This window comes from Eucyclogobius newberryi, unplaced genomic scaffold (genome assembly GCF_026437365.1).
Source record: "Eucyclogobius newberryi isolate DKJ021-1_F unplaced genomic scaffold, fEucNew1.0.hap1 SCAF_8, whole genome shotgun sequence".
NCBI lineage: Eukaryota > Metazoa > Chordata > Actinopteri > Gobiiformes > Gobiidae > Eucyclogobius > Eucyclogobius newberryi.
In genome coordinates, this window is record NW_027316500.1 from 29,036,660 (window position 1) to 29,060,008 (window position 23,349).

At 41.0% G+C, this 23,349-nt stretch overlaps 1 protein-coding gene across 1 annotated transcript in view; it reads right to left on the reverse strand.

The window, feature by feature from the left end:
- The window catches only part of cfap46 (cilia and flagella associated protein 46), a 108,087-nt gene extending 91,611 nt beyond the window's left edge, over positions 1-16,476 (reverse strand). The window contains exons 1-11 of the mRNA XM_072436325.1: positions 16,398-16,476; positions 16,218-16,324; positions 8,180-8,311; positions 7,925-7,989; positions 5,942-6,106; positions 4,471-4,594; positions 3,863-3,957; positions 1,530-1,661; positions 1,292-1,391; positions 724-822; positions 212-402 (exon numbers count right to left, since the gene is read on the reverse strand). Coding sequence (XP_072292426.1) covers positions 212-402; positions 724-822; positions 1,292-1,391; positions 1,530-1,661; positions 3,863-3,957; positions 4,471-4,594; positions 5,942-6,106; positions 7,925-7,989; positions 8,180-8,311; positions 16,218-16,324; positions 16,398-16,476 — 1,289 coding nt within the window. The remainder of the gene's footprint in view (positions 1-211; positions 403-723; positions 823-1,291; positions 1,392-1,529; positions 1,662-3,862; positions 3,958-4,470; positions 4,595-5,941; positions 6,107-7,924; positions 7,990-8,179; positions 8,312-16,217; positions 16,325-16,397) is intronic.
- Positions 16,477-23,349: the final 6,873 nt, after the last annotated feature.

The following is a 23,349-nucleotide window of genomic DNA, read 5'->3' on the forward strand; positions in this document are numbered from 1 at the left end:
TTTTTGGCTGGTGCGACTTATACTACGGCGCCACTTATAGTCCAGAAAATACGGTAGCTTTTGTGCAAACTCTGGCACGTTTACGTTGACGCTGACTTCGACACATTGATTAATACGCACTGTCCTAAACATATATCCTACTGCATTTGACCCGTATAATGCCACGCGGCCCTGCTCTCCGCGCTACGCTCCACAGATGCGGGCCACGGACCTCTGGGTGTCTTCCAGCGCCCGTGCCACCCGGAGCAGAGCGTTCCGGAGGCTTCCGCGGAGGTTGTGCTGCAGCAGAGGCAGGCACAGTCGCCACAGCGAAGCGCACACCGCCTGCGTGGCCCGAGGGTCCCCCGCTCGCGCCGCGTTTAGGAGCCACTCATCCAGCTTCCCGATCTCCCTCAGCCGCGCCTGTGGGAGAACAAGCCCGGGTTTAGCGTGTCTGGCGCTAGCGCTGGAGAGGCAGCACTTCAATCACTTGGCACGAGCGCTCGGATTGAATTATGTCTGATATGCCGCGCCAAAGCATAAATGTGACGAGTGCAATTTAAAACCAAACGCGCAACAAACTTCTGCACGCAATAATAATGAGATAATTAAGCTCCTCACTTAACGACGAGGAGCTTGGAGATAGATTAGCTTTTCCTTGAGGCGCGAGCTCAAAGATAATTTTTATCAAAACAGTTAATCAAGCCGGCGTTGTTAGAGACAATCATTTGTGTGACGAAGCACCTCCACGCCGCCTTTGGAGTACTCGCTCTTCCTCGCCTCTTTCTTCAGGAGGCCGATTTCGCAGCCGATACATTCCGCGACGATCCTTTGGCCGGGGCTCTGGAAAGACAAAAAACGCAGGCGATTGCAGCGGTCAACACTCCCAAGGACCAAAAGATTGTGTCTGGAGTGGGCTACGGGAAGATGCTGTTGCAAGTTTGAATCTAATAATAATCGAATAATATATGTTTTGCAGTTGTTACTCGTTGATTTGATCCAAATTTTGAGATATTATGCATTACTTGTCAGTGATTTAAAAAAGCGCCATGGGAAAAGTGAATTATTTTGTGGCAAAGCAGGGCCACAAACGATGTCATCTCGTTAGCAGCAGCAGTTAAATCACAGCTAACCGACTATAAATAGATGTTCAATACACGCTTTGCTGAAATGAATTAACTTTTGTGACCTTGGCTCCTTTACCACGTGCCTACTTAGCTCAAGATGTCGTGTTGCAAGCGTACATTTGCACGTCTTGATGAAAGGTCCGGCTAGATCTGCAGAGCTTTAAAGGAGAAAACGGGACACTCACAGCCTCTTCCGCCGACTTCAGCGCTTTCAAACAGTCGGCAGCCACTTTCAGATGCTTGGATTGCAAGGCCAACAGTGCCAACTCCAGGAGGAAGGCGACTCTGCAAATCCCAGATAAAACTTAATTTATACAAGTTGCGCCAGCCTTCAGTGCAGTAATCTGAGCCGTGTACCGCCTGCCGAAACCCATATGTGTTTTTTTATGTTGGGACGGGATCAGGTTACTCCAGGTTACGGACCTTGCGGCCGGTGGCAGAGGTTGTGGGTTGGATTCCGTGGGAGACTCTTTGGTCGTAACAAACAAACGAAAAATGTCTTGGAGCTTGGCAGCATCCGCTTCTTTTGGCTCATCTCCGTCCACGCTGCCCGACCTATGACAAAGACGGAGAGAGTTGTCGTGAAACCAATTTACTAATACACTCAACACTAATATAGTACACTAATATAGTACACTAATATAGTACACTAATATAGTACACTAACATAGTACACTAACATAGTACACTAATATAGTACACTAATATAGAACACTAATATAGTACACTAACATAGTACACTAATATAGTACACTAATATAGTACACTAACATAGCACACTAACATAGTACACTAATATAGTACACTAACATAGTACACTAATATAGTACACTAATATAGTACACTAATATAGTACACTAATATAGTACACTAACATAGTACACTAATATAGTACACTAACATAGTACACTAACATAGTACACTAACATAGTACACTAATATAGTACACTAATATAGTACACTAACATAGTACACTAATATAGTACACTAATATAGTACACTAATATAGTACACTAATATAGTACACTAACATAGTACACTAATATAGTACACTAATATAGTACACTAACATAGTACACTAACATAGTACACTAATATAGTACACTAACATAGTACACTAATATAGTACACTAACATAGTACACTAATATAGTACACTAATATAGTACACTAATATACACAACACTGGGGATGAACTCGAGGCGTAATAATCATCTGTGGTGGTGATGGCGGGATCGCGGTTGACGTTTATTGCTAATCTGCAAAGCCACAAGGCTCGGTGACGTGCTGCGTACAGGCCCGTAGTAGTCGGGGGGGCTGTGGGGACGGGGGGGCTGGGTAATGTCGGGGTCTGTGGCGCACACCGGAGGCATGCGGGCAGCTCGGGAGAAGCACATGCCATGAGATTAGCGGGGCGGCTGCAGAAATTGGCCGACTCACACAGGTTTAATGCTGAGATTTCCATGCTCGTAAAAAGGCTTCAGGCTCGAGCTACAGCAGTCTGCACGCTACACACACACAACGACAATCCAATGTGTCGCACACTGAAACTGTTTTGAGGAGTGGGGAATTGTGTGCACAAAGTAAGGTAAAGTTGTAATAAAGTAGTAGTTTAGACACATGTATTAATTCCTCTAGCATTTATTGATGTCAAGATTATTTTGTTAAACAATTATTGTGATTTTTCAGGTCACAATATAATTATAAGAACCGAAACATAATCATCGTGACCATTTTAGAAGCAAAATTAGGTATTTTAAGTTCAAACTATAGACCTGAATGTAAATAATGTTTTCATCTGGCTGTTTTTTATCACAGTTTATTTTCCCTTTCTGAAAGTTCAGTTTGGTAAAGCTGCGAATGAAAGAAAATTAAAGATTTCACGGTTGTTTAGTCAATAATTTCCATAATTGTGAAGAATCATTTACGTTTTTCTTATAATAATCGTAACTCTAACATTTGATCCCATTACATCCCTTCTACCATCAGGACTCCAACAAGAAAAAGTGACGCGCAGGTGAGTGTAACAGTAGATTTAGCGTGTTTTGTATTGGTAGAACTGACGCTTCTAAGTGTGCACTCTTAGTCACACATCGTAGCTACATCGTAGCTCGATCGAGGCTCGATCGTCGCTGCATTGTAGCTACATCGTCGCTACACCGTCGTCAATCTCCATTGTCAAGATCCATCGTCGTTATTATCAATAAATATTCTTTCATACTCCGTTGTGGCGTGGTCCCAGCTAGTGAATGCTATTTTGCGTTGTCGGCGGTGTTTTAGAAAAAAAATCATAATTATTTATTTTATTTATTTTGTAGAAATCAATAATCAAAGTGCGGCGGATCCGTAAACCGAGTCATAAAATAACCGCTGCCTTACAATATATTACACATAAAGATACAGCGAGCGTTAACTTCCCTGTATACCCACTATTTACTACTGCAAAACCAAGTTAAGCCTTTTGTGTGGGTGTAGTTGGAGGCAAATTGGATACAAATTTGAGCAGGCACCATTTGAAAAAAAGCAGAAATCAATCAACAGAAATATTTTGCATCACTTTGAAATGCAAGAGCCAATCAGTGGTTTGTTTAGAGCGATTCAGTCAAGCTCGTTTACTCCGGTTGTGTTGTGTGTGTGAACCTGGCTGTCATGACGGCGGAGAAAAAGAAAAGCCTTTTGAAGACGGAAAGCGGAGGAAAACGTTCCACAGCTCCAGCTCTCAGACGAACAGGTGCAATCGCTGCAGAAAACACTCACTTCTTCACTTCCTCCAGCTTGTAAATCGCGGTCAAAGTGGGATTCTGCCGGCTCATCGCGAGTAAGACGTCGCAATCTGACAGCTCGTGTTGTATCTACAGCGAAACAACAAAGTTAGAACATGAAAACGTCCAATTAAAACGCAAAGATGCACAGAGAGAGAAAGGCGCTGTGAGAAAAGGACAGTTCATTTACAAATGGAGTTTAAAGAGTGGGACGATTACACACAAATCCAAGTGCAGATTTGGATCAAACTTGCCTTTTTTTCCCAACCAAAGCTGCAATTTCTAATGTTTAAATGGATTTTTTTTTGCTCGAACTCGCTTCTCTTTAACACATTTATCCATCTGTGTGATTTCTTTTGATTAACTCCACTTAGTTTGCTTTAGTTCTACATTTATATTCAGTCCGTCAACTCTTTCAGAAACTTCAGAATCATCTCCGGCGCTCTCATTATCATCGTTTCGAACGTGCCGAACCCGCCTTCGCCGCTGAGGTCGCCATCTCGGTATCGTTGTCGGGCCCGTTCGCGGCGCGGCAACGCTTTTTTTTTTGCTTTTGACGTGCAGAGAAGAATAGAAAAGCGTGCGTTTATTCAACCTACTCACCAAAAGACTAAACAGTTCGGGGAAAAGATGAGGCGTGTGCGACCTCACAAACTCTTCCGTCACTTTGGCCAACGACGTCGCCTCCTGCGCGTTTCCGCCGTCCACGTGGCATTCGATGAGTTGCCTTAGGAACCAGAGAGAGATAATTCAGTTACGCAACGCCCTATATAGCGGCCCATCGGCTACGACTGCACCTCACACTTTTATACCCAATGTAATCTTTTATAATTAAGTCCCCGCGGAGCTGAACATTATGGTTCTTATTAATTTTCAGTTTAATGGAGGTTTTTTTTGTTCTTTCTGGTGTCGTGGATTACGCCCCATTAACGTCAAATATGCGTGTAATGTTGTTCAGCCTGTTTATGTCAGTCATCCCCAAGTTTTTTTTCCCTTCTGTGCGTTATGCGGAACCCACTCGACAATGAATGTGTGTCACGCTCTAATTAATACTGGGGCCGTATCGCTGACATTCTATGTGCTGTACGTGAGGGCGGCGTCGGGCTATGAAGGGCGATAGCGCTCGCATTTAGACTCGAGGCGCAACGGGAAAGTGTGATAACGCAGCTTACGTTGAAATATATGCCTCGCGGGGGGAGGGGGGGGGTTGATTCGTCTCCCGTGTCAGGGTTTTGAAAGCAGCAGTAAATATGAAGGATGTAAATATATAATCATCATCATCAAAGGTCTCTACATACCATAATGTCTCTCTTTTAAGTGTCATATGGATTTGAATTGCATTGAATTTGCATACTGTGGATATAAGGCCACACCCCCCCCTGCCAAACCAGTATATTTACACAGATTTCATGCCTGTCATTTGTACATGAGATGATTTCATGAGAGGCTGTTCCAGAGGGTTATGACCGCATTATTCATTTGAAATAAATGTAGGATTTGATTCACTTGAAGCAGATTTTCATATATTTGGCAAGAATACTGCGATGGTGGTACAGACCAGACTTTTAGTGCCTTTTATACGATGTTTCAGTTTGTTTTGGAGATGTTTTATGAGCCCGGGACCAGCTTGTTGGACAATATCGAAGGTGTGAGACAATCATGGCGTTATGTATGTATCAATGACTTTCTAATACGTTTGAAATTCACAAAGTTCCTAGTTTTTTAAGTCAATTATGAGACCTAAATATTTAAATGTATTTACATTCCTGATGTTCTGTCTTTTTACTAAAACAGCATGTGCTTGGAGGGGTTTATGTTTCCTTGCAAAGAACACAAAGAGACAGTTTTATCAGTATTTAAAGTAAGGCATGAATTCAGAAGCCAATTTGCAACTTTTTCCGTTTCCCTTGTCAATCTTGGCGTGACCTCCAATTCGTTTTTCTATTTTCACATCAGTGCCCACTCATTTATGTAGATATATAACTAAAAATGTCATTATTTAATATGTCCAGCACGTTAGTGAACTCTGGCGTTGTTACTATTGAAATAAAGACTGATGCGTGTGTTCGTTTACATCATGAGCCGAGCCCTCCAGCCGCGGTCCTCGTCGTTCACCTCCTCCAGGCTTCGGAGCACCTGCCTCAGAGACGGGGCCAGACTGAAGCTCCTCCCCCGCTGCAGCAGAGGGCGCACCGCTCGGAGGTACAGCACCGAGGCGTTGAAGACCAGACAGTGGTTCCTGGGCGCGAGAAGCAGAACAATACGCTCAGTGTGTGTCGCAAATCCTTTGACGGTCGCTTCCTTCTGGCCCTATCTATGTTTCACCGAGACAGTTTTCACATTTACCGTATTTTCCGGACTATACGTCGCACCGTTTTTGTGTGTGCGAGTGCGAGTTATACTTATATTTATACTTCTATACTTGCAGAACCAGCTGTGTCCAGTGCTCCTGTCCGAGGTATACTCCGGAGCGACTTATATGTGACATTATTTGTTATTTTCACACTTGCAACCGCATTTCATACTCCAGTATTATCTTATTATGTTTTTTTCTTCTCTATTATGCATTTTTTGGCTGGTGCGACTTACTCCAGTGCAACTTATAGTCCCGAAAATACGGTAAATTAAAACCATCCACAAATTACAACTTGCAACATTTACACGGCAACAGCATTAAATCACAGCCGATGGACAATACAAATACTTTTTCCTAAATTAACACATTTTCCATTGGCCTGAAAAGTTTACTTTAAAAAGTCACAGTCGCAAACATAATATAGTTAAAGAATGCTTTGCTTGAAATACCGTATTTTCCGGACTATAAGTTGCACCTTTTTTTTTATAGTTTTGGCCGGGGTGTGACTTATACTTATATTTATACTTATACTCCGGAGCGACTTATATGTGATATTATTTGTTATTTTCACACGCATTTCACACTCCAGTGCGACTTATATACGTTTTTTTCTTCTCTATTATGCATTTTTTGGTAAATACGGTAAAGGTTACGGTGCAATTCATTGTTCCGAACTTCGCCTTTTTGACCCATCTTTCAACGCCACCGGGGAAACCTGTCGGGAGCAGAGGTCGCTGCGCCGGGGTCTGGACCACTGTATCTGGAGCATTTTCACTTGTCGAGCGCGTTCTGAGTCGACGGAGGGAAAACGCAGCGAGGAAACCGGCCCAGACACGAGGAAGAACACGCAAACTGCACGGAAAAGGGTCACGGTCACGTGTACGGTACCCGAGCGCGACAAAACGACTCGTGTCTGCACCCGGGACCGTCGGCGATGCCCCGCCCGCTCCGACGCCGAACCTCCCGCCGATGAAGTAAACACGCCACGCTGAATTATTTACATCATGTACATGGAAACTGCTGCACTCCGCACGTCGATGGGGGAAAACGCAGCGGCGAATCGCAAATGGATGTGTATTAACCTTTCACCCGACGGGCCGCGGGAGAGTTAGTTAGCCGGCAAAGAAGCATTTGTGAAGTTATCGCTCGCTTTTTTTCGCTGACAATTCTGTAGAAGAACGCGCTAATTTGCTCACCAGAGAGCTGCTTTGTGGGCATTAGCCTCTGATAGCCGCGTTTTTTAATTGCGACGCTCGTTTTGACCTTCCATTGACAAGTCGCAGGCTCATTAAAGGCGGATCGGAAAGTAAGACATTTCACACTGTGGCTTTCTAATATTGTGAGTATAATCTTGCCGTGAGCGCAGTCCTTGTCAAGGCGTAAAGCTCTGAGGGAGGTCAGCGTCTTAAAAACAAGTTACGTACAATTTGATCTATGTTCAAGTTCAAGTTCAGTTCTTTGTTCACACCCGCAGGTAGATTCAGTTTCCTATAAGCTGATCTGTTCTTTTCGCTTCACAGACTCAGAACTAAGCCCTTTACACTTGAAGACGCCAACACTTCTCTTTGATAACCGGCCGTTGCGCTCGTCGTTTTTACTTTAACCGCTTCTGTCGTAGCATCACGTGAAATACTAAACGTGGAATACAAACTGAAAGCCGAAGCCAGGTGTGTTTGAGAAAAGGTCGCATTGCTTACGCACCTCGGTTTGAGCTTTGCGACTTCAATGGCTTTGAGAAAGTAGTCCACGGCCTTCTCAAAGTCCTCCTGAAATATAAAAAAGAAATGGAAGCTTGACATATCAGAAGCGAGGAACAAAGGGGAGTCGTTAAACAGTAAAAAAGGCAGAACAGATTTAAGGAGACACCAGTCAACATCCCGTTTACAAAGGGGTGTTGCCTGCTCTATTTTCGGCGATGACAAACGCAGTATCGTTCCGGCGAATGTGCATCCTCACCGCGCTCCCAGTGGCCGGCGGACACTCGAGCTGGCCCCGGCAGAGGTAGGCTCGGCACAGAAATCGATTCGCCGGCGGATTCCCTTCAAAGTACATATTTAGACACGCTTGGCTTATCGGCGGGCGTCCGAGCTGAAACACAAGAGGGCGAGAAAGAGGGCCCCGCCGGCGGCAGAGCGGGGGGGGGGGGGGAAGCGTGTTAGCCTTTCTCTGCACACGTTTGTTTTTGTCAGTTTCGATGCATTTTAGGCGGCGCTGCGAGACGTGTTTGACGGCGTTACTGTGCGGCTGGGATGGTGGAGGGAAAGGAAACGAGTCTGAAAAATGAATGAAAAAAATGTAATAAATTTTTTTTTGTCAACAATTGTTCACATTGTAGAGCATGTGATGTGCATTTATTTTATTTTTGGATTTATTGACCTTTATTTATACAGGAACGTTCCACTGAGCAAACCTGCTGCGCCAGGAGTGAAACCCAGGAAGTGAACGTGCTAACCGCTACGCCACCGCACCGCCATGTGTAAATATTTCAGCGAAGCAAACAATATTTTTGTACTATTTGTAATGTTTTAACCTGCCCAGGGACAACGGATGAAAGTAGCTCTAGCAAAACTATTAAAAACTTGTATTAGATTCATGTGTTTGTGCGCGGCCCCTGACAAATAAACAATAAACTCAATTAAACTAGAGAAAAACGCACTTAAATGTCATACGGTGTTGCTTTTCCTCAAACATTACATAAAGGTCACACCACAGGAAAGAAAACACCATCAAGAAAGTACCTAAAAGTGTATTTAATGTACAGTAAATACTCTTTGATCAACAAACCAGCGCCGATAGGAACATTAGGGAATTTATTCGAGTCAGGAATTAAAGCAGAGACGAGCATTTCTGGTTAATTTATTCATTGCTGGAAGTTGTACATTTGAGACGATTCTGCTGTAGACTTTGTGGTTTGATTGTGTTACGCCTCGTTGCGTTTCTGATTACAGGTTGTTTGTTGCTCGATATTTCACACCAGTTAAAACCAAACGCAAATGCCAGACAGCGGCGTTTGGCATGAAAAATTAATATTCTGCTGAAAAACCGACCGACGAGCTTGTAGTCCTATTAGAGAGCCAATTATTTTATGTTCACGGGGCGCCGCTGACTCGGAGGGAGACGCTTTTCACAGAACCGGTGCTTTATAACGTTAAGACGGTGAAAAAACAAATCAAAATATGCAATATCACTGTTTCATGATTCAAATAAGTTCCCATTGCCCCAGGACACACCCATGCGTTAGTGAATATTCATACTATCTCCTGCTGAGACTGCCGCCGTCTGAAGTTATTGTACAAAACATATTAAGTCTCATATCCGAGCAGGGTTCAGGCTACCGCAGAGAAACCACAAAATATTGATTTATTAAGCACTGTAAAATCTTCACTACCTGCACTTAATAGCGGCAACAAGTCAGACCGAAGCTAATCGCTGGAGAATTGTTTCAAAAGGAGTTTTCCACGGAGTGAGGTATTTGACATTCTCACACAGCCTGATGTTTGACGCTACACGCAAAAGGGCAAACATGTTACACGCCTCTGGACCAAAGAGGGAACCGTGCTCTCTTTGTTTGAGCTTTTCTATAGAAACACTTACTATTAGCGCTGCACAAAACATGGCAGAAGTATCGCAATATTGGCTAACGTAATGGACCCTTCCAGGAGAGACGTTTTTAGGATTTACCCAAAAGTCGCACCTTTTTTCATAGTTTTGGCCGGGGTGCGACGTATACTTATATTTATACTTATATACTTATACTCCGGAGCGACTTATATGTGATATTATTTGTTATTTTCACACACAACCGTACTTCATACGTTAGTTTTTGTGCAAACTTTGGGATGTTTATGTCTGTGCTGTGGCCTGAAGTCACTGGGATAGGCTCCAGTCACCCGCGACCCCGAAAGGGAACAAGCGGTAGAAAATGGATGGATGGATGGATGTGCTGTCTTTAGAGATGAAATAATTACCCGCAGGTTGTCTTTTGGGGTGTTTTCATCATTTGAGTATGTATCCTTTAAAATGGAGCTAAAACGGTCTCCATCCATTCTCTTCATTGTTCTATACAAGCCTCCCCAGCACTGCCAAAGTTTTATTGATGATTTTACTGAGATGCTTTCAGTCGTATGCACAGACTTTGATGGTTTGGTCTTACAGGTGATTTCAATGTGCATGTTGATAATATTTGTGACAGAAACACTAAAGAGCTTGATGCTGTCCTTGAAACCTTCAGTCTTACTCAGCATGTGAGAGGCCCCACCCACAGCAAAGGACACACTCTAGATCTCATAATTACAAAGGGGGTAAATATTTCAAATGTTAATGTGATCGATGTTGCTCTGTCTGATCATTTCTGTGTCTTCTTTGACCTGTCTGTTTCTCCCAAACCACCGGTTGGTCCTGCAGTTGTTCAGAGGAGACACATAAGTGATGGCACAGGTGCACTGTTTATGGAAATGATAAACTTTGAAAATGTCTCATGTTCTAATGTAAATGATTTGTTGAACTCTGTTACATCTAGTGTTTTGAATGTTCTGGACACCATCGCCCCTATAAAGGCTAAAATGGTTAAAAATAAGCAGAAGGCGCCGTGGAGAAATGATGATTCGGTCAGGGCACAGAAAAGGGAGTGCCGCAGGGCCGAACGGAAATGGCGCAAGTCAAAGCTCCAGGTTCAAAAAGAGATTTACAAAGAGAAGCTGAACATGTACAACCTAATCTTACGTAGAACTAGGGAAAGATATTTTTCTGAAATAATTGGAAGCTGCAGTAACAACTCGCGTGTCCTGTTTGCCACAGTAAACAGATTAACAAACCCTCCAGCTCAGCTGCCGTTAGAACTCATTTCCACATCCAAGTGTAATGAGTTTGCATTATTCTTTAATGACAAAGTTCAGGGCATTAAAAATGCTATAAATCCCACAATGCAAAAAATTACCCTAAAACCACCAAGGCACTTAGAGCTAACTCACTTTGCACCAGTAACTGACAAAACTGTCCATGAGATCATAACCAGTCTGAGTTCATCTACATGCTGCCTCGATGTGTTACCCACCAGATTTCTAAAGTCTGTGCTGAACAGTTTGTTAGCACCATTCACTCACATAGTTAACATGTCGCTTCAATCTGGAACATTCCCAATGTCTTTGAAAACTGCGGTCATAAAGCCTCTCCTAAAGAAGAGCAGTCTTGATGCCGCAGTACTGAGTAATTACCGGCCCATCTCTAATCTGCCATTTTGGGGCAAAGTCCTTGAAAAGGTTGTTTACCAACAGCTCACAGATTTCCTCTTAATAAACAACTCATTTGATGTTTTTCAGTCAGGTTTTAGACCTCATCACAGCACTGAGACTGCTCTTGTCAAGGTGACAAATGACATCCGCCTGAACACTGACACGGGCAAAGCCTCAGTCTTAATTCTGTTAGATCTGAGTGCTGCTTTTGACACTGTCGATCATGGGATCCTCTTACAGAGACTAGAGGACTGGGTGGGCATCACTGGCACTGCCCTAAACTGGTTAAGGTCCTATCTGGAAGACAGGAAGTACTTTGTTGAAATTGGTAGCTGTGTCTCAGACCACATGACCCTGACCTGTGCAGTGCCCCAAGGGTCAGTCCTGGGTCCCCTTCTGTTCAACCTCTACATGCTGCCGTTAGGTCAGTTGATACGCAGTGAAAATGTGTCCTATCACAATTATGCAGACGACACTCAGATCTATGTTTCACTGTCGGCAGGTGACTATGGACCAGTAGATTCACTCTGTCACTGCATCCAACAGATCAGTTTGTGGATGCAAAACAACTTTCTCCAGCTGAACTCAGACAAGACTGAAATAATCATTTTTGGCCCACAGAAACAAAGAGAAAGTGTTAGCGGTCACCTCCAGAGTCTCGCTCTAAAACCTACAAACCAAATTAGAAATCTGGGGGTAATAATGGACTCAGACTTGAACTTTAATAGCCACGTCAAATCAATAACATCAGCAGCTTTTTACCATCTAAAAAACATTGCCAAAATCAAAAATATACTGTCAAAACCAGATTTAGAGAGACTTATCCATGCGTTTGTCTCCAGTAGATTAGACTACTGTAACGGCCTGCTCACTGGCCTCTCCAAACGAGCTGTAAAACAGCTGCAGTACATCCAGAACGCTGCTGCTCGGGTCCTGACTAGAACCAGGAAGTACGATCACATTAGTCCTGTTCTCAGGTCTCTGCACTGGCTCCCTGTGGCTCAGAGAATAGACTTTAAAGCAGCTCTGCTTGTGTACAAGTCTCTCCATGGCCTAGCACCAAAGTACATCTTGGATATGTTAGTGCCATATGAACCATCTCGGACTCTGAGGACCTCAGGGACCGGCCTCCTGCTGGTGCCCAGAGTCAGGACAAAACATGGGGAATCTGCGTTTCAGTTTTATGCAGCTAAAATCTGGAACAGTCTTCCTGAAGATGTGAGACAGGCTTCTACTCTGACAATGTTCAAATCTAAGCTAAAAACTGTTTTGTTTAGCTGCGCATATGACTGAAAGGATTTTTTCTTTGCACTCTTCTCTTTTGTTTGTGATTTTATTAGTTTAGACAATCAGTTGGATTAATAATTTTTAATTTAGTTAATTTTATTGTATTTCTGTTTCTGTAATTTCTTTGTGATTTGAAAGCATTTTTCCTGCTGTGTGAAGCACTTTGAATTGCCTTGTGTATGAAATGTGCTCTACAAATAAACTTGCCTTGCCTTGCCTTACCTTGAAGCTGACGTCGACACATTGATTAAAGGCGGTATGGACGATTTTTCGGTGATTTGAGAACGCAGGCGGAAGTGCGCATGTCACTCCCCCGTGCGGCCTGATGCAACACACACGTGCGTTTGTTTATTAGCGCAACGGAGCGCATCGCATCTCTCGTCTCCCGTAGATTTCTGTCCACTTCTGCGTCAGCTCGAACTGTCTTTCTCCGTCTTCATTTTGCCCCGTACACTGAGGGAACTATATTATGATAGATCCATGCGCTTAGGCACGCGGAAACGTGGGCACGAACCACACGCGGCTGCAGGTGAGCGATAGGTGCGTTTTATGATTGATACGTGGCAGGACAAATGATTTATCCACGCCACGAGGAAATATGATAAAAAATTTACCGAAAAAAATCGTCCATACCACCTTTAATATGCACTGTCCTAAACATATATTCTACTGCATTTGACCCGTATGATGCAACGCAAAATAACACTCCCGTAATGGTACCCGCGTATGGAACAGTTTTTTGCTTGTTGGTTTGTTTGTTTTCTATAATCAATATTGCAACACACTATGTTGTATGTTGCTTGTCATTTTTGCTTTAATTGCTTTAAAAAAGACTGAAATGAATGTGTTAAAAAAAAACTTCACACACGCAGCCTGATCTGGGGATTTACATAGCATTTGGGGGCTTAAAAAATAAATAAACAAATATATATATATATATTTTTTTAATTAATTAATAAAAAATAAAAAAAATAAAATAGGCAAGCGTTAAAGAAAAGCAATTTAAATCTAAAATAAAAATACAAAAAATACTGCAAATGTAACTGTAAATGTATTGTATATATAAAGCCTATTTTTGTTTTTTTGTGTTGCACCGAATCACCAAAGCGAGATCCTATGTTTGTGAATTCTGCTCATTGAAAAATAAACCTTTTCTGACTCTGATTTAAGTACTAAAGATCACAATAATATTAATATTGCAGTTCTTAACACCCATATCATATATCACAGTATTTTATTTTATTTCATACGGTGCAGCCCACATAATGAGGAAGGTCCAAGGTCGGGCTGAACAAAAAACATCTAACAGCTGATAAATACTGTGACTGTGAAATTAGATTCACGAGTTACGTTATAATAGTATGGATTTTTTTGTTCAGGGTCAACGCTCCCCCACCAGTTATAAATGTATTTATAACATTTTACAAGGCTTCAAAATTCTAATTCTGAAACTGAGAGAAAATCCATATTTCAAAAAAGGCCCGAGAGCGTCCATCCATCCATCCATTTTCTACCGCTTGTTCCCTTTCGGGGTCGCGGGTGACTGGAGCCTATCATTCATTCACTAGGGCCAATTTAGAGTTACCAATTTTTACCTAACACATGCATGTCTTTGGACGGTGGGAGGAGCCGGAGAACCCGGAGAGAACCCACGGTAACACGAGGAGAACATGCAGACTCCACCCAGAGAGATCATGTGATGTTGGTCTGGTCCGGGAATTGAACCCATGATCTCCTTCTTGGGAGGCAAGAGCGCTAACCGCCTTTGCCACCGTGCACCCCCCGAGAGCGTCAACATTTGAAAATATAATGAAATCTGAACTGCTAAACGAATACAAAAATGACATTTTAGACCATTTTAGACACGATTAGATCCAATATTTAGGTGCAGTCTGCCTCACAACCAAAGAAAGATGCTACGAAACTGCATTTAATTTCAATATATTCATTTAAATAACCTTAGCATCTGTCGTCCTTACACACCATCTGCACGAAGCCGCAGTACGAGCCGTATATGTATGAAGTATGAAGTATTTCAGCAGTTGTCACGGCGGTGTTATCGCTTTGACGTGCACAAACAGGTGCATAACGACCTCTGCGGGAGGTAACGAGCTTCTCGTGTTTTTAGTAATATGCTAATGCTACGATTCTGGAAGCACCGTGTCTTACAGGACGTTTCATCAGTCAAGCGCTCTTTGAAAAGAGACTGTAGGTGGATCCCGTAAACCTGAGCGTATTTAAATAAACCGCGCTCCAGACGTTCACATAGCGGTTACTTCACCGTATATACTCGCTCCGTGCGCCTTTAGTGTGCGGAGCTAAACTGTGCCATTATGGAAATGAAATAAGGACATTGAAAGGACACAGCGGACATTTTATCTTTCTTCGGTAATATCCTTGAGATGTAAACGATCACCTTGTAAATGGGGTTTTTAATTGGTCCTATAAAGTTATAGAAGAACACTGCAGTTAATATAGGATTTACAGTTAGTACAATAGTGAAAGCAATGTACTTTTACCCCGAGATGTTGTAGTTTTGTACTAAAGTAAACATATCGCACAAAACATCTATTTAAGTGTGTGTGTGTGTGTTACTTTGCACAGTATGGCAATAAAATACATATATTTCACACTTAATAACTTGCATGTGTTTTATCGCTTAGCTAAGAACGTGTCAAACATGCAGGCATGTGTCGTCGCTCCACAGATCTGACCTGTCACTCGGCTCGGCGGCACCACCTGCTTGTTTCCATGGAGAAGAGATAGAGAGGTTTTATGCCATACTGCGGGATCATGTATATCACCATGGAGACAAGCAGGTGACGGACACTCCACCAGCTAATAAAGCTAATACACCTTGAAGAAGAGTATCTTTACTTTAGCCATTTCCACTACTGGATTTAACTATTTTAATGCTACTTTAAAGGCGGTATGGACGATTTTTCGGCGATTTGAGAACGCAGGCGGAAGTGCACATGCCACTCCCCCGTGCGGACTGATACAACACACACGTGCGTTTGTTTATTAGCGCAACGGAGCGCATCGCATCTCTCGTCTCCCGTAGATTTCTGTCCACTTCTGCGTCAGCTCGAACTGTCTTTCTCCGTCTTCATTTTGCCCCGTACACTGAGGGAACTATTATGATAGATCCATGCGCTTAGGCACGAGGAAACGTGGGGACGAGCCTGACGCGGCTGCAGGTGAGCGATAGGTGCGTTTTATGATTGATACGTGGCAGGACAAATGATTTATCCACGCCACAAGGAAATATGATAAAAATTGTTGAAAAAAATCGTCCATACCACCTTTAATGCTACTTTAATGCTACTTTAATGCTATTTTAATGCCATTTTTGTCTTTTTTTTTGTACATTTATACATTTGTACATTTTTGTGCATGTGAATATCTAAACACAAATCTGGTCAAACAATGTAAAGACACCCTAATTGTGCAACTATTAGATATAAAAGCCTCACCTGCAGCGCTGCTTCTGCACACGACACATAAACATCACCGGAAACGCGCTCTGGACCGTTTCCGGTTTTCTCCAAGAAGTCCAACACGATCTGTAACGCGTCCGCATCTACACGCGATAAACAGACAACGTTTGAACAGAACAAACCGATAAAGTGGAACAAACCAGCGGTAAAACTGACCTCTTTCGTCTCTGGCTTTTGAAATTTTCTGACGGACGTGGGTTAAATCCGTGTCGTCAAAATCCTCCGCAAACGCCATCATCATCTGTATCTGACGCGATGTAAATGTGGAATTCGTGAGTTAAAACACGTGTCTGGACGTGTTTTCTGTCAGAAGATGGTAGTTTTACGCATCCGTGACATAAAACAACGCGGTGCGCCAAGTTTCCGTCAGTAAAAGTAAAAGAACAAACAGGAAAACCAGCTCGAACTTTCGACGGATTCAGAGCAGCGCGAGAGAGCTTACGTTACCTAGCAACCGGAGACAGGTGCTGAACTACGGAAAGCGCAAAGAGACCAATGCGATCTCTTCGTATTTAGAATATATAAACGTAGGGATTAATTAGTATTTTTAAAGATACACCGTGTAATAACTCGTGGATTCTGCTGGAGGTTCAGGAGGAAACAAAAAGGAGATTTACAAATAAAAAATCGTGTCCACTATATTTATTTATTTATTTTATTTATTATTTCTTAAAGCTTCTTTTGATCCAGTGCCATAAGATCTGGTCGAATAAATAAAAAGTTGGAGTTGTTTACACATAATATATTGGTCTATAAAAGTAATTAAAAATATTATCAACTTTAATTATTTATTATTATATACTTATTTATGTATTACTTATTTATAACATTTATAGTTTTATCACTTTATAAATGCCATAGAATAAAGTTGAATGTATTGAATCAGCAATCACCATAAACTGTGAACAAAATACAGCCTTGTATATTGTACAAATTGCACTTATGTCATTGTGGGGTGATTTTATTTCCTTAAGGCTTCTGTCCGGAGCCCTGTTCTTGTTATTTTGCACGATTCACTGTTTGACAGAAATCAGTGGCAAACATAATATATTACTGACTGTAAACATAAAAAAAACAGTGTGAATTTGTCTGAGCATATTGTTGATAAAACATAATTTGCTGTATGTAAAAATCTGCACTGTTTAAAAATAACCACCTTTCAAAAAATAATGAATAATAGTGTTTGGTCGAAGAATCCGTGGCGACGGGTTGAGTAGAGAGTCTTGTGTTGCACCTCGCCGTTTCCTCAGAGCAAGCTTGTTAGTACAGCCCTGGAGCGAAATGTGTCAGTGCACAGAAGAATCCGCCTTAAATACACTCAGAACACTCACCCAACGGACCCGATTTAAGTAGAAAACGCTGTCTTCATGAAGAGAGTTTTTCTGTTACTTGCATTGTGAGTTGAACATCAAAAGAAGATAATGATTGTGGTATTAAGGCTGTTTTATGCGAACATGAACACGCACTGGCATCGCTCGTATCGGATTTCAAACTAAAATATAATGTGATGGAAACAGAGCTCGTGCCTGTCAGACCCGGTGCGTTTTATATAAGTTATATTTTCAACAAAAAGAACGATTGTTTTATCCACCACGACTATGACGCTTTTCTTATATCAATTTACTGTCTGCAGTTGAGTAACAAGACATGTACAAAATAGGTTTAAATTAGTTTAAGGTTGATTTATTTTAAGTATTGTATCTCCCTGATCCTCATTGTATTTCTTTTGTGTTTCGTGCCTTTTTCATGTCGTGTTTCTGTCTCCATCAGCCAGTGGGACACAGATAGCTACAAGGCTAACTCACATTTACATGTTGGACTAACACATGTTCATTAATGTGCACTTTCCTATGTTATATAAAATAAACATAAACATAGGTCATGACATCCCTCAAGAAAAGAAAGGATGATTCCAGTTTTAAAGACTTAAAATAAAACTGTGTCCAAAGTTAAACCTTGTCCAACAGATTTGATTATTGTAGTTTGTCTATTATGGTCATTCCAGGACTGTATTTACTGTATTTTCCGGACTATAAGTCGCACCGGAGAATGAAATGCGGTTGCAAGTGTGAAAATAACAAATAATATCACATATAAGTCACTCCAGAGTATTAGTATAAGTATATAAGTATAATATAAGTTTAAGTCGCACCAAGGCCAAAACTATGAAAAAAGGTGCAACTTATAGTCCAGAAAATACGGTACTCACAGTTACGCAGAATCAGGCTTTCATTGTGTAACTTAAACCAAAACGTTGTCCCATTTTTGCTGTTTCTTTCTTGACACGTTTAAAATGTTGCCTGTATGAAATTGCTACATTCAAGTCACAATATATTGTAATGACTAAAATAATTATAATTGTTAATTGAAGTATTTTTTGATTCAAGCTATTGTCCAAACTGCTTCTAAATGTACTGTACTGTCTGTTTTTTGTCACGCTAACTCCAAGTTGTCATTCAAAAAGTGTGATTTCATGAAGCCGGTCACAAACTTGAGGAACAGAAACGTGTTGAAAAATTGGAATAAAAGAAAATTAAAGTCATGGTTTCAGTCATCGTAAATAAACGTCAAATTGTGTTGTTGTTTTTTCCACATTACGTAACTTTACCACTAAAACAGTCCCTGAGGTTGAAATACACTCATGACCTCTTTGCTGTGCGGTAGAAGTGGTAACCATGGTACCGCCAAACATAAGTGCGTAAACAGACAACCAAGTGTCCAATTACAGTCCATCGCCGCTGTGAGAGTGAACGCTTTACTTTGTCTTCGTGGCTTTGTCATAACTAAACCGACGCGTTGTTGAATGGCACTTGTGGGGAAAATGTACCGATAGAATTCATTATAAACGTCTTCACCTCTTGCACTCTATTATTGACCGTCAGCGCGGCTCATCCACTGGAAAAGGATTATAGAAATAACCGCCGGAGGATATGACAAACGCTAAGCCCCCATTTTCTGTTCATCAGGAGCGTTTAGCGGCGTCGCCCCCGTGTTTACTCTCCGTCATGAACGCCGCTTCGCTGAAACCGCCGCGCGCTCGGGTCACGGGACGTGGTTAAAGCGAGAAAGACAAACGTTGTTAAGAGATGATCCGTTTCACCGTGTTTTGCCGTTATCCTGGAGCGTTTAACGAGGACGTGACTGCGCGATGCTGCCCCCTGTGGCGGAGCGGAGCCAGACCGAGGAGCAGGGCAGGAACAAACAACGAAGGCGCGAGTCGATTTACCGTATTATAAGTCGCACCTTTTTTCATAGTTTTGGCCGGGGTGCGACTTATACTTATATTTATACTTATATACTTATACTCCGGAGCGACTTATATGTGATATTATTTGTTATTTTGACACTTGCAACCGCATGTCATACTCCAGTGCGACTTATATATGTTTTTTTCTTCTGTATTATGCATTTTTTGGCTGGTGCGACTTATACTCCGGTACATGAATCATGTCGGGCGGAGACGAGCCGAGCGCAGAATGAAGCGCGCCTATAGATGGGTGGAGATAGCGTCGAGGGCCACAGCTGTTCCATAATTGCTGGTGTTCCATCTGCTTGTTTCAGGGGTTAGAAGTGCTTTACTGTTTTTGTCTGTCCAATTAGCAAGATTTAAAAAAAAACGTGGAGGACAATTTTTTCTCGCTTTGTTAGTCAGTATCACTTATTATTATTTTCCGTTTGTTTTGATTTCCCAGATGTTTAAATAATTGTATATCTTAGTGTTATTTTCTTTCATTCTGCCCAGCTTTCTTCTGATTTTCACTGACTCGCAATTCCATTGATTTGCGATTCACTTCCTACTCGTGTCAGTGGAGAAGAAATGAAAATCGTATGCATAAATTTGAGTTGTGCAAAATGTTCAATGTTTACCTGCGCCAACAAATCAACAATGCGGCCTTTCTCTGGGCGGCTGGAACATGGGTTGGAACTGGGGAAAAAGGCCACGGAAAGTGATGTGAAGATTATTAGGTCAATCGATAATTGTGATTATTCAGGTCATAATTTAATCGTGGGAACACAAAAATCAATTCAATTCGATTTTAGAAACAAAACAAAGTATATTTTGTTCAATCTATAGTGCAAAAAATAGACCCCGATGTAAATAGAGCTGGGTTGAAAAAATCGATTTTCCGATTTTTAATCGATTCGCATATTAATGATTATCGATTCGTACGTCCAAAGATTTTTTAAATTAAAATGATTTTCTACATTTCCCTCAGTGAACTTCAATCTACCTTCAAGAAAGATAATTCAGGACTCCTGGATTATCTTTCTTGAAGGTAGATTGACCCTTAACCTTTTCATCAGTCTTCCATCAGTAACTATCAATACTTGTAAGATTTGCTGTTTAATATTGATATAATACTAGTTTTAATATGTTGCTTCTCTACACTGTCATGAAGTGAAGGAAACGGTTCAAATACATTTTTCATTTTTAATAACATTAACCCCCGGATCGAATCGAAATCGGATCGAATCGGATGGGATCTGAGAAATCGGAAAAAAACGTTTTCGAAACGTAAAAATCGGAATCAAATCGATTCTTGAAACCCAGCTCTAGATGTAAAGGACTTTTTTAATACGTCCGTTTTGTCACATTTAACTTAAAAAAATAAAAATGGTTATTGTTTTTCTATTAACGACAATAAAAATATGACATAGCATTAACATAACAATACTGTCACAAACAAACAAAAATAAGAATATACCCTCCACCTCACATTCACACATAAAAACTCAATCAAAAACTGAAACAAACCAACTTATTCACTTATTCAGTTTATTTTGTCTTTCATAAAGTTCAGTTTTGTAACGTCGGTCACAAACTTGAGGAAAAGTCACATGTCAGACCACGAGAAGGAAAGAAAATGTAACAATTTCACTGCTGTTTGGACCTCAATAATTGCAAATTATCATTAAATCATGTTTTTTTTTTCTCACAACAATCTAGAATTTGATGTCGTGACGTAAACCACAAATGATGGAGATCTAAAGATGAAGGTCATTAATCCATCTATTTGACCTGTTTGTGGCACTTTCATCACACGACTGAACTTACTGAGTATTAAATACTTTTTTTTTATTTTGCACTTAAAAGATGATACAATCTCTTTTAGGAAATGTTAAAAAATAATAATCAGTTACTGCTTAATCTTCAGTTACTGCTTACATTCTTCACATTTTTAGTGGGAGACAAATACCGAAAAATGCGTAATATTGGTATTGTTGAAATTATATGCAATTAAATGAAAACAATCCAAAAAGTTGAACAGAAACGTCAAGGATCTAGAGTGATATTATCTTTTCTGGAGTAATTTAAAGGCAGAATTTGCACATTCTTCATGCGTCGTCTAAATATTGTTATCCAGATACCATATTTTCCGGACTATAAGTTGCACCTTTTTTCATAGTTTTGGCCGGGGTGCGACTTATACTTATATTTTTACTTATATACTTATACTCCGGAGCGAATTATATGTGATATTGTTTGTTATTTTCACACTCGCAACCGCATTTCATTCTCCAGTACAACTTATATATGTTTTTTTATTCTCTATTATGCATTTTTTGGCTGGTGCGACAGATTTATTTTTGTCAACCTCGCCCACCACATTGCCATGATTTGTTGAGTGGATACGGAACATTTTGGACGAATCACTGCCATCGTAAACGTCTTTATAGCAGTTCACAGACACACGAGACGCAAATCGATCAGCTTTTAGGTTCAAAAGAGGCTCGAAACGGCTGAATCTGTCAAACGTGCATTTATTTATTGTTCTTAAGTGTCTTGTGAACATCAGACCATATCTCTAACACAATTCCCCTTCATTTATAACAAATCAAAGCTCAATGACTCCAGTGAGATCACAAAACAAGCTAAATTATATAAAAAATTGCTTCAAATATACTTAAAGTGCTTAATAACACAATTGGAGAGCAGTTCTTTGTGGTGTAAATGTTCTGTTTCGTTCTTTCATCACAGACGCTGGAATTATGACAAAAATAAGGAGCTGAACAAAAATAATCCATGTATGATTTAAAGATGTGAAATGTGCTGCAATACAAGGCAATTTGGCTCCGACCACAGAAACCAGATTTTAGTTTCAAGAAAACTATTAAACAAAAGCGTGCTGAGATACAGCCGCGAGTCAGACCAATCTTTCAGGAACTTTACATATTTAATCCATACTTTTATCATCATATCTTCTATTTCTGTTAAGGGGAGAATGCTTTGAGAATGTGTTTGGATGCAAAATACTGAAAAACCTTGAATTAAAGTGTATTTTTTAACACTAATAACTAATCGGAGTAGTGTATTCTGAAAACTAGAATACTTTTGCAGTGAGTTGCATCATATATAGTGTAAAAGCACAAATTAAAACAGCTTTTGGTGTTTGTTAGTTTTATTTATTTATGAGATAGGAACATTTTTATCACAAATTAGATGAGGAAAACACAAATACACTTGCACTCACTACAAGAGCAGCGTTTTCAATGTTTCTCTCTAGTTCAGTGCAGATTAAAGTCTAAATGTCATAATTAAATACCACAGTTTTAGGAAAGTAACGATATTCTGAATACCACCAAAAGAAAGAGAACTTACTTTAAAAAACACAAAATGCACGGATGACAAAAGACTCGACACCGTATTGGACATTCGTAAAATGGAATAAAAATTACATTCTGATTTAATTTGAAACTGGATGCATTTTACAGACTTAACGGGATGATTTCTTTGGGGTTTGTGTGCCATGATTTTCTCTTTTTTTTGTTTCTGTTTCTGTTTTCGATTTTATATTTTATGTGGTGGAGCCGTTCCATTTGTGCTCCGTCTGACCTTTCCGACACGTTGGCTTGAGCTTCACACCCTTCAGGGGCTTCACACCCTTCAGGGTCAGAGTTCAGGCCTGTGCCACACTTCAGGAAGAGGCGAGAAGTGCGAACGGCGAGGGCAAAAAGTGCGGACGACTTGGAGAGAAGTGTGGACGACGAGGGCAAACTTAAACAAATCCTTGTGGTGAGGAGGCGTCGCACATTTGAAAGAAACACTTATTTAAGACCAACCGACTTCCATGTGATTCCTTTAATTTTGAAATATACCGTATTTCCC